This window comes from Danio rerio, chromosome 6 (genome assembly GCF_049306965.1).
Source record: "Danio rerio strain Tuebingen ecotype United States chromosome 6, GRCz12tu, whole genome shotgun sequence".
In the NCBI taxonomy this organism is placed as follows: domain Eukaryota; kingdom Metazoa; phylum Chordata; class Actinopteri; order Cypriniformes; family Danionidae; genus Danio; species Danio rerio.
This window is the reverse complement of record NC_133181.1, coordinates 32,371,871-32,384,108: the sequence shown is the minus strand read 5'-3', so window position 1 is coordinate 32,384,108 and position 12,238 is coordinate 32,371,871. Positions and strand designations below refer to the sequence as shown.

Here is a 12,238-nt window from a genome sequence, read left to right as displayed (position 1 = left end):
AATCTGCGTTAACTGTTGAATTGGGGGACGCTTTGGTGCAGGTGTGTGCTTAAACACACTTTTAGCCCATTAAATCATTTCTGGTAAGAGAGGAAAAAATGGGATATTATGATTGTGCTATGCTATTGTGGTGCTTCCAGATGGGTTTTTAAAGCACTTCAGCATTCAGTTAAGGTGATGAGTGATCATAATTTGTACTGAATGACAGAAACAGCTTCAAAAATTTCACTCAGTCAAGGGCGCTCGTATTTATTCAGGGTGTTCTTACCGGAATGTCATTAAATGACAGCTCCACTGTGACACACATTAGTGACAAACTGAAATGGTAAGCTTTGTCTTTTAAATGTTGTTTATATAAATAAGTAGACATCTTTGCTAGGGAAGGACAGAAAGAAATATAAATAAAGCCTGTAATTTGCAGTAAAAGAAATGCTATAGTGAAATCTGCAAGTTGGTTAGCAGAAGGTTTTCTTAATAGCTATATACAGCTGAAGTCAGAATTATAACCTTCTCCAGAAGAAAAAATATTGTCAGACATACTGTGAAAATTTCCTTACTCTGTTAAACTTCCATTGGGAAATATTTAAAAAAGAAAAAAAATTCTAATAATGGGGGGCTAATAATAATTATGGGAGGCTAATAATTCTGACTTTAACTTTATGTGAATTACTGTTAGCTTTCCCAAAGTTCGCTGCATGACACTACACTTTCATGTTTACAGCATTACTTTAGCTTCATTTCCTTTACCATTGATTGTGTTGGTAATGGTGTAAACTGCATGAGTATCTCCTGTATGTTTCTCTGCTTTTGGATAAGCTGTTTATGATGACCGTTGGTCCAATATGCGTTTGTCTTATCACCACCTGCCTTTGGATGTGTGTCTATCTCTGTAAAAAAGGTACAATGTGTTGATGTGTAGAATGTGTCTTCAAAACAGTGGTGTATTGACACAATAAATTAATGTGAGTTTACTGTAAAATTTGGGAAATTTATTTTAGTTTCTATTTGAACAGTAAAATTATGAAAACTACAGCTTCTGTTTTTAAACAAAGTTTTTTGTTTTACAGCAGCTTAAATTACGCCTGAATAATGACCCTCATCTAAGCCTTACACTAGTTTTGAGTAAAACTTGTTTTGAGAGTTACAAATTTCGATCAATAAATATCTAGATTTGCAAATTTTCTTTGAAACATCCTTATGTATTAATTGTTTTTATAGCCAATAAATGTGCGAACAGGCTGTAACAAAGTTCAAAACCAGACCTTTTCCAACTTTGAAGTATATGTAGTCATATAGATCTGTGTTTCTCAACCACATTCCTGAAGGACCACCAACACTGCATGTTCTGGATGTCTCCTTTGTCTATCACACCCATTACAGGTCTTTCAGTTTCTGCTAATGAGCTGATGATCTGAATCAGGTGTGTTTGGTTAAGGGGACATGGAAAATGTGCAGAGCTGGTCATCCTCCAGAAATGTGGTTGAGAAAGATGTCATATCCTCCTGAGACCCTGCCCATTGATTTGTGTCCTCTATAGTGGACATTGCGTTTTCATGAATTTTCTTTGAATGTTTTGAGCTACTCTGTCAAGTCCTGTTGTACTGTTCAGAGGACATCCTGTTTTTTTTAGTTATATGTAATTTTATTGGCTGGCATGCTACGAACCACTTACACTGCATCCAAAATGGCTGACATACAAACAAGCACAATTTATGGGAAGGAGAGAGGTATGTAAAATTTAGCTTTTTAAATGTTTATTTTTTATATTATTATTCCATATATATTTGTTTATTAAAGTGTCAGGAACAATACATTTAGCTTTCAAATTTGTTAACTTGTTTGTGTTTCAAAATTGCATGCTTTTTTAAATGTCCACTGTAGTGGACACCAGGACTATCTTAAATGTAATTAATGATTGCATGTTGTAGGAAGCAGGACTGAAGCACAGAGTATTCTTTATAAGATAGTTGAGGGAGACTCTGATTTAGAGTATGACAATCAGACAATTAGAGAAAATTAGAGATTGACAATCAGTTTGAAATTGCTTTTATGTTAAATTTGTTTCAAATTAACATCACTTCTCTTTTGTTTTTTGTTTTCTTTTTGAGTTCGGTTCTCTTTCAGACTAAACCAATTCAGGAATTTCAATACAAAAGGTAAAAATGGCTTTTGCTTGATTTTTGTTACATTAATATTGGATTAATATCTCTGTAGAGCCATATCCTGTACAGTTTTGTTGTCCGAGTTTGGCGGCCATTTTAAACTAAAATGGTCCTATGGTCCACTACAATGGACATGCTGTAAAATTAAAAATAAAAACAAAATGTAAACTGTAACTCTATATTGTAGTTTTTTTTTACCCAAAGGATGTAGGAAATCACAGAAAAAAAGAAAAGCATTTTCTTTGGTTCTCAGGAGGATATGTTTTCATTTTTTGTCAAGTACTCAAGCAAAAGGATGTGGTGTTTGCATTGCTTTTACATAATAATGCTGAAAGACTCATTCTTTACCATTATGTCAATGCATTGTAACTTACAATGTAGCCTATTAGTTCACCAGTTGATATGTGAACAGATGAGCGTGCGTAAACATGTACACACTGCAGTTTGGAAAGCATTTGATTGTTGCAGTTTTTTGAGCTATGACAGGAAAGCTTGCAGCCTATGTTTACATCTAAAAGTCACTGTCAGCAGAATGAACGGCGTCTGGTTGTTCGCAATCTAGATGTCATTGAAAATGTATTTCTAACAAACGTATGTTGTTGTTGCACATATTCCAGGGCACTGAATCTCATTCTGTCTCATGTAAATTAGGAGCATGAGCTACAAATTGCTGGCTACAATTCGCTTTAAAACCACCAATGTCAATAATAACAAGTGTTACAGAATTCATAATTTAGTTCCATTTCCATTTCACATTGCCAGGAAGCTTCTGCTGATTTGATTCTTTTAGATGTGCAGCCAAAATAAATCCCCAATCCACTCAAGACTTTATCCCCCAAGTACTTTCTCCTTTTAAATAATCACTCAAGATGAATTCTGACTCTCTCTCCAACCTGGATGCCATTTGTCTAAATATGAGAGAGGGCTGATGGCAAAAACTGTGAACCTCATAAATCTGTGAAAGTTGTGACAGATATCTGGTGGTGATTGCTTTTTTTATACAACACATATCAACTGCTCTTAAAATCCCTTTTCAAGTCCTTAAAACTTATGGGAGTTATTTTAGTTCTAAAAAGGCAGTTGTGTAATGCTCGCCTACTGTATATTCCCTACATATTTAAAAGTCTCTCACAATTAAGCTTTAAAAGAAACCCTTATATCCGGTCTCAATTACTAACTAAATAACAGGCTAATTAGTGCACATAGCACAGTGGGATCAACTTTTAGCTAATAATTGTTATAAGTGGGTTAGAAATTTTCCATCTTTGTAGATAGACAGCTAGATTTAACATATAGTTCTTTATACTCAAAATTAGGATGGACAAATTTATTTAAGAATTGAATTACTTTTCTAATTGGGAGTTTTAAAGGCTACCGTACCCACTTATTTGTTAAAGATGAAGGGCCCTATCTGTTTTTCATCTTCATCAATACGCCCAACTCACTGTAAAAAAAATAGGTTCCACAAAATTCCTTCATGTTGTCCCAACACAGATTAAGTTAACTTAATTATTTTTACAAACTTAAGTAGATTGAACCTAAAACAATAAATTTGTCCCAAAAAACTCAAGAATTCTGTTAATAAAGCTCTTTTTAAATGAGTTGTTTGAACAAGCAGCAAAAAATATTTTTGAAAGCAGTTTTAAACATTTTTGAATACATCTTTTAAAAATATGATCTACCTACAGTACATCAATTACTCATTACTCATCAATTAGTAAGCATATTTCAGCTGTTCAGTCACATGACAATAAAACCCAACAAACTATAAACCTATCAATCTGTCTGTCATCTTCATCAATATGACCAACTACACTGTTTTTACACATTTATGTGGATAGAACTAAAAACAATTAGTCCCTTTATTAATTCAGTTCCGCCACAGCGGAATGAACTGCCAACTTATCCAGCAAGTTATTACACAGCGGATGTGAAAATTTGAAAAATTGTGTTGATCCAGCTCGTTTTAAATGAGTAGTTTGAACAAGTAGCAAAAATAATTTTTGAAAGCAGTTTTAAACATTTTTGATTACATCTTTTAAAAATATGACCTACCTACATCTACTTCTAAATACATTTAATAGATATCCATCAACAAGTAAACATATTTCTATACATTCACATAACAATAAAACCCAACCAACTATAAACCTATATCTATCAATCTTTCTGTCATCAATATGACCAACTCACAGTAAAAATGGTGGGTTCCACACAATTCCTTCTCGTTGTCCCAACACAAATCAGTTGTTAACTTAATTGTTTTTACAAATGTAAGTGGCTTGAACATAAAACAATTGAGCTGTCCCAAAACAAATCTCGAAAACTATGTTGACTCATGTTAAATAAGTAGCTTGAACAAGCAGCAAGTCATATTTGAGAGTAATTCCAAACATTTTTGAAAACATCTTTTCACTATGACCTACCACAACAATAAATACATTTAATACCTATATTTATCCATCAATTAGTTCATAAACATACAATAATAAAGAAAAGCTACACTCAAATGGATGATACACATAATATACTATTAAGCATAATAAAATAAAATAAAAATCTATACAAAAGAATTGATATATCATGTCTAACAAACAGGTAACTAAAATGTCTAGCCATAGTTCTTCAATCATTGATTCTTAAAGTTTTTCATCTGCTCATCATAATGTACAGTACATTAAATTGCTCCAAACAGACAGCATAGAGACACATGAGGGCATAAGATCTTACCTTTGTGCTAACGATACATAAACAGTCCATTCTTCAGAGCGCGACCTCTCAGCATCTCATCCAAGCTGCTCTAATCCTGTCGCTAAAATGTGCCAATGCATATGCATGAATGCATTGACTGCGCGACATGAACTTATTCTCAGTTGAGCAAACAGCGTACGCTTCCATATACTCAGAGAAGTCCACATCACCTCATGGCTGCTTACAGCGGCAGTGTGTCGGGGATGCTGAGGAGGAGGACGCCTGCACTCATATTGACGCGCGTTGAGAGTTGATAGGAGCACCATGGGGAGAGCGAGCTGCATAATGTGCTCCTCTCACCTCTGGACGCGAGCGCTCCAAGTGCACGTCAGTGTGTGGGAAAGCGCGTGCGTTCAAACGCCTCTGCCCTGCCGGTTCAGTATCAGCCAGTGGACTTTACGTTTGTTATGAAATCTAAAAATCATTAAATGTTTAACAAATGTTCAACACCATGCACACACACAGATATCATGATAAATGTGATGTAAAAAACAGAAATTGATTTCTGCTACTAATCAATTTTGTTACTAATTGTGTTATTCTGGAATGTAAATTAATATGAATACATTTTCGATTAAGCCTTAAATGAACTTTTACAGAAAGTTAAAAAATAAATGCCATAAAATATATACTATTTTGTAGCAGAGACATAGAGCTCCATAAAAAAAGAGATTATTTTAAGGTTTTGTTGGTGATATGCCATTCATTGGTACATGTAAAATGTTACATTTTAATAAGTGACTGATAAAAACAGAAACAGTTTGCTTTCCAATGATCTTTCAGTTGTGCTTTGTGTTGTTCAGCAGACAAAAGTAATTCAAACAGGTTAGGACAACTTGAGGGGAAGCAAATAATGACTGAAGTTGAACTTCTAAAAATTACAATTTATAATAAAAGTATTCAATTAAGAAAACCTTAAAAATGTACTATAATTGCTGTTGTAATTACCAATAGATGTTACATATTCTGAATTTTAGTGTGTGCGTTTGTGTTTGATAAAGAAACAAATGTGCGCAATGACACTGGTATTACATATGTATTACAAATGTAGACAAATTAAACTGTTTTTAAAGTTCACAATTGGTCACATTTTCATTAAAGGTTATGTTTAGTGGAAGGGGTAATGTGAGGGAATATAATATAAAAGTCAGCAAAGTCACAAAAATCACCAAAATAAAATGCACAAGTGTGCGTTCCTGTCCTGGCCACCATGTATTAAGTAATAAAGAGCATCTATTTTACCCCTTTTTCAAGATTTAAGATAAGTCTTTTGTGTCTCCAGAATGTGTCTGTAAAGTTTCAGCTAAAACATCCGTCAAATTATATTTTATACCTTTTGGAATATTGAATTTTCTGCTCTACACACAGCTGTTTTTGTTGCCTGTGCCTTTAATACTAGTTGTACCCACCCACCATTCCAACATGCCTGTGTGCCAACATGCCTGAGTGTGCCTCAATCTCCCCTCGGTTGCGTCAGATAAACAGCACAGTGACAGACATGAAGAAAGCAGATCTCATGTAACGTTTGTGAGAAGTACTGCAGTAAGAACTTTCCCAATGATTATTTAATGTATTTGTTGAAGAGTTGCAACGTTTAGTCAAACGCAATGTTGTTACAAAGTTCACGCAAACACGCAGACACACACACACAGCGCACGTGTAACTTTGCACTGTTTTTGCATGGCAAATGTGACAAAATACAGGTTAATATCCACTGCTTTATTGATATCCGTTATGTTAATATACAAAATAAACCTGATTTAACGACTATAAAACGGAATTGAAGCGTCTTCTTTTATAATTGTACTGACATGCGGCTGTGTCAGTAAAGACGGTAAAAAAATAAAATAAAATAAAAATTTGCTGCAACTCATTAATATTCACTATTTTAAAAATGTTTTAAACTTGTAAAACTCATTAATCACATTTGATGATTATTGATGATCACAGAAAACTGAACAGATCTTTTAATAAAAGTTGCATTTCGCACATCCTGTCATGTTGATATGATTATACGAGTTACTATGGAGACATGTTAATACGCGACTTTGCCAATATTTACAGACCATTTTAGCAATGCTTAAAGCAGCCATTTTTTTATTTAATTTAATCCAACAAATGTTCCCACAAATTTGCCTTTAAAACAAAGTAACAAACACAGAGTAACTGATTTAAAATAATATTTTCATAATGTTTGACGGGAGTATTAATATGTATTTTTAGATGAATAGCACGTTAAAATCAACCAACATACCATATTCCCAATCCTAAGGTATTTATTAAGAGAAGACTCAATTGCAATTTCTTAAAAGTTCTGAAGGAAATACTAAAACACCACAAATACCAAATACCAGTGGAGATGTGAAATTCATCTCGATTCAAACACCACTGAATTACTTGAGAATTTAAAATGGTAGAAATGACAGTGTTGTGCACTGTTAAATTGTTTTCTCTCCTCAGTGTGGCGGATTACATTCGGTCCCAACAGAAGGAAAATCTACCCACTCTCTAGAATGCGAGCAACCGTTTAAATGAAAAATGCATGACCAGACTTTATTCAATTTAAATGAGAAATTAGGATTATTAAATAACAAGGTAAGTCCAAAATATCTGCTCTCCTGTCATTCCGTTCAAAAAGTCACAGACTGAGCACCCTGCTCTTTATTTAGAGATCTTCTCATTCTCCATTCCCTTTTAAGCACAAGTCTAACAAGTACTAGATGTTCTAGTATGTTCAACAGAGATGAATCATAACTCTGACTCTTGAACATCTCATTAAGACAAAACAGTGACACTGACTGATTTTCTATAGCACCACTATAACAACCCCAACTTAATGGATAGTTCATTAAAAGTATATGAATAAATAATTACAACAGTTAATTTACTCAGAGATTTCGATTACTTATATTCATTCATTAATTCATTTTCTTTGCAGCTTAGTGCCTTTATTAATCCGGGGTCGCCACAGCAGAATGAACCGCCAACTTATCCAGCACATCTTTTACACAGCAGATGCCCTTCCAGCTGCAACCCATCTCTTGGAAACATCCATACACACTCATACACTATGGACAATCTAGCCTACCCAATCCACCTATACCGCATGTCTTTGGACTGTGGGAGAAAACGGAGCACCAGGAGGAAACCCACGCGAACGCAGGGAGAACAAGCAAACTCCAACTGACCCAGCCGAGGCTCAAACCAGCAATCTTCTTGCTGTGAGGCGACAGCACTACCAACTGCGCCACTGCGTCACCCATAATAATAATAATAAAAATACTAAATACATATCAGACATTGCTAGTTATCTTAAGCTGTTATTGAAAATTGTCACAGAAACCCAAATAAGCATCAACCAATGTGTTTCTAGAAGCAAAACATTTTTGTGGTTTTGTTTGGGAATGAATCAGCATTTCTGATCGAATCATTGAACGAATACCAAATGCTTACACAAAAAAATGAGAGGTCATATTTTCGTGAGTCAGCATCGCAAACTTCAGCCTTTATTCTACAGTCAATAGCAACAACAACAACATCATCATCATCATGTTAATGTACCGCAGACAGCAAAGAAGCGATTTTGAGAGTGTGCTTACCTCTTCTGTTTGAGGAAGATTGATGGGCACCGGTTCTGTTGGTCCAGTAGTGCTGGGAGGGACACTGAGATTCCATTCATTAACAGGAGGAAATGACTCTCTGCTTTTAAGGCTTGAATCCTCTATGGGTTTATCCTCAGTATCCTGAAGGCTCACTTCATAATATTCCTGGATGTCTGAAAGAATTATCAGGTCGCATGAGATTTATTTGAAAATGCAAATTACACTCATCTTCTTTACATTACTAGCAATCAAAATTGGCCGTGCTGCACATAATGTCCCTTCACACACACATAGCAGGTGACATGCTATAAAACACTAAGGGTTTCTGTGTGCAGTAGAGTAAGACTCTGTTTAAGTTTATGTTTTCACAAAATAACTTTATTTTTGGTTTTCAAAGGCACTTGAGTCATTATAGCCAATAATTAATTAAAACACCCCGATAGACAATAATAACACCCTGAAACAGAAATACTCCTTATGACAAATACTCTAAGTATGTAAAAAAAAAATTGTGAGAGGGGGATTCAGGTAAATATAAATTTATGCAAGATCAAATTGTGGTACATCACTAGTCCTAAAATAGTCAAGTTATTATATTAGTGGTAGAATAAAAAGATGCTATAAATTACAAAAGGAAAAGTCATGTTGCTTTAACCATTTTACAACTGCAATAAACTCATTACAGGATCAAAAACAACGTATTTCTAAAAATAATAATAATAATAAATAAAATTACAGTCACACTATTATTCCTCATGTTATTCCTTGTGATGCTGTATAAAAAATTGTGATGGTAAGCAAAGTATGCTAAGATAGATGCATATTTCACACTATTATATAAATATATAAATACTACTTTACATTAATAGTCTTATCAAAATTACTGCATGGAATTTCAGCTAATCTCATTAAACAGACACTTTACAAATAATTGTTTGTTTATGTTTCTCTTGTACTTGGTTTAGTTTATGGCTTTTATTCTTTAACAGACTTTTTAAAAATCCCAATGTGAACAATGTATTATTTCAGAACCAGCACTGCTGAAAAAGTTGGCATCCCCTAAAGGAGAGATCCCTCCGTATTAACACTAGGGCAGGCAGTAGAAAACAAATATACAAAACATTCCAAGTTATTTTTCACATCTATTTCTAGACGTTTCTTTCTTTTTTAAACAGCAAAATGCTTATAACAAATAATTTCCTCTTCCATTTTATCTTAATTACTTAAACTTTCAAATGAGCCAGCTTAAAAGTGAAATTCAAAGGATATTCCCAAGCTGACAAAATCTAAAGAAAAAAAATACTTTGAATGACCGAGCACAAAAAATGTAGGCCTATTCTACATACTTTAAACTGCATTCCCACATTCCCAGCAAATACAAGCCAAGACACCTTTCTTAAATTGATTTCCTTTTCTAATCTAAGCTTTGCAAATACTGCATACGTTTTTATTGACATTTAATTGTCAAATAGTTGTGTATTTGAAAATACAATAAAACTAATAACATTGTGAAATAATATTCAATGTCAAATAACAGTTCCATGTAAATATGTATTAAAAATAGTGTTAAAAAAATTTGTTTTATATATGCATGCATGTCTGTTTTATATATGCAAAATAAATATATACAAGGTACACACTAACCTTTCAGAACAAACTTTTATTTTGGATGTGATTAATTACAATTCATTTTTGCCCAGCACTAATTAAAATATAAATTATTCTTGTGCTTAAAAGCTGAATTCTCAGCATCATCCTCAGTGTCACATGATCCCTCACAAATCATTCCATATGCTAATTTGCTGCAAACATGACCTGAAAATATTATAAATTCTGCTCTTTTGATCAATTTGATAGGTGTTTTATTAACTAAGCCTATTTGTAAAAAATATTATATTATTTTACGCTGGTTTGTATTTATATATGTAAAATAAATATACACAGTACACCCAATTAACTATGTCAAAACAAACTTTAATTTTGGATGCAAATAAGCACACATCACAAATTTTAATCAATTATTAAAATATAAACAATCCTTGTGTTAAAGCTGAATTTTCAGGATCATCCTCAGTGTCACGTGATCCTTCATAAAATGATATGCTAATGTGCTAATTGCTACAAATATGACCTGAAAACATAATAAACTTCTGCACTTTTGATTAATTTGATAGGTATTTGATTATTTTAAAAAAAAATGCTTGCAATGAAAAGAAAATGCATATGTAGGTAATGGAAATATGGACGCCATAATTTAAAAATGCAATGAGTAACATTTTACTGATTTATAAAATTCTGACTTTTCAAAACTGTCTATATAAAAGTAGTCTGTAATTTGTACAGAAAATCATCCAGCTTTAACATAATGTTTGCCTACAACACTAATAAAGTTAGAAAAGAAAAACACTGCTGTAATACCACTGAACTTGTCAAGCACAAAACAAAACAGTGAAGTAAAACCTGTTCCACCATTTCAAGCCGAACAAAAGAAATGCAAAGAAACCTCAAGGAAAACACTGGCAGTGTAACTTACCTACAAGAGCCTGGAAAAGTGTACTCTTAAATATGTTTATGACCCTCTCGATTGACAGTCTGAGATGAGGATCTCCAGTCTGACTGAGTTTAGTTTGGTATTCCTCCAAAAGCTGCAGTGCCCGCTGAGCATCTGAAAATATCATTATAAAGACTGCTGAGAAACATGTGCATAACAAATAATACAAATAGGCTATTAAAGTAGACTATATATTTAGAAAATAAAGTACTAGAACTTAAGGATAAAATATTGACTAGATAATATTAAAAGGCTATACAGTTTATAAATAAACCTCACCTTTCTGTCTCACAGGCATGATGAAGATTCAAAGATTAAACCCCTAAACTAAATGAAGCGACTGGCGTCAAGCATTGGGAAGAATGACGGATCACTTTCACTTTCGGTCGAGTCGCTTTGATTTCGCAGTGACCCACAATCACCGGTGATCGCTGACCGGGTCAATCTGACATGCGAGAGTGAAAGCTCGATATAAACAATCCGACAGTCTGATGAAAACTATAAACGATCTCTTCATTCATAACAGGTCAGATGGAGCAGGACCTTTCAAGGAACTTTCAAACAACTCTGCACTTTCACAAACTTTCCGCAGACAAATGAATGAAGCAAATCACAGAATCGCGATGTGCATTACAAAGATTTGGGGAAACAAATCCTTCCGATGTGTTGCAATGGAAAAAGTGTTGGAACTAATAGTCCCTTTTGAAGAGGAAGTAAAGTTGACTCGCAGACTCTCCGAACATCTGTCCCGTTCCCTCCTGACTGAAGTCCTGGATCCGCACACGTCCGTAATCCAAACTTCTTCGGCGCTACACTTCCTCTTTCTTTCTAGTGTCCGAAATTCCCAAACTTTCCTGCAAAATGGCGACCTTGATATGCAAAGGGATCACATGATCTACTGATCTACTGCCTTCCCTCTGCGCTCAGAGGAATGGGCGCTCAGGTTTCTTCACTCAGCCGCCGCGAGACAGTGGAGGACTTTATTACATTTATCTTCACTTTGAGTAATTAAATCTAAAGAAACTAGGTAAGGACCGCAGAACATCAGTCTTGTTCACAGTATGGAGGAAATGTAGACTATATTGTGTGCTGTATCTTTATTCTTATCTTCATTTGTGTCTTTTTAAGCAAAAACTTTATTTTGTATATAACTTAGCTTAGCTTATTTATTT

General features: G+C 34.0%; 1 protein-coding gene across 19 annotated transcripts in view; it reads right to left on the bottom strand.

The window, feature by feature from the left end:
* dlg1a (discs large MAGUK scaffold protein 1a) overlaps positions 1-11,932 on the bottom strand; it is a 220,569-nt gene extending 208,637 nt beyond the window's left edge. For 18 of the 19 annotated variants that reach the window (XR_012407163.1, XR_012407164.1, XR_012407165.1 and 15 more), the window contains exons 1-3: positions 11,346-11,932; positions 11,049-11,180; positions 8,513-8,688 (exon numbers count right to left, since the gene is read on the bottom strand). Coding sequence is in view for 15 of the 19 variants with exons in the window: in XM_005165898.6 (XP_005165955.2) it covers positions 8,513-8,688; positions 11,049-11,180; positions 11,346-11,364 (327 nt within the window). In the remaining 4 variants the exon portion in view is untranslated. 19 annotated transcript variants of the gene reach the window in all.
* Between the last annotated feature and the right edge of the window lie 306 nt (positions 11,933-12,238).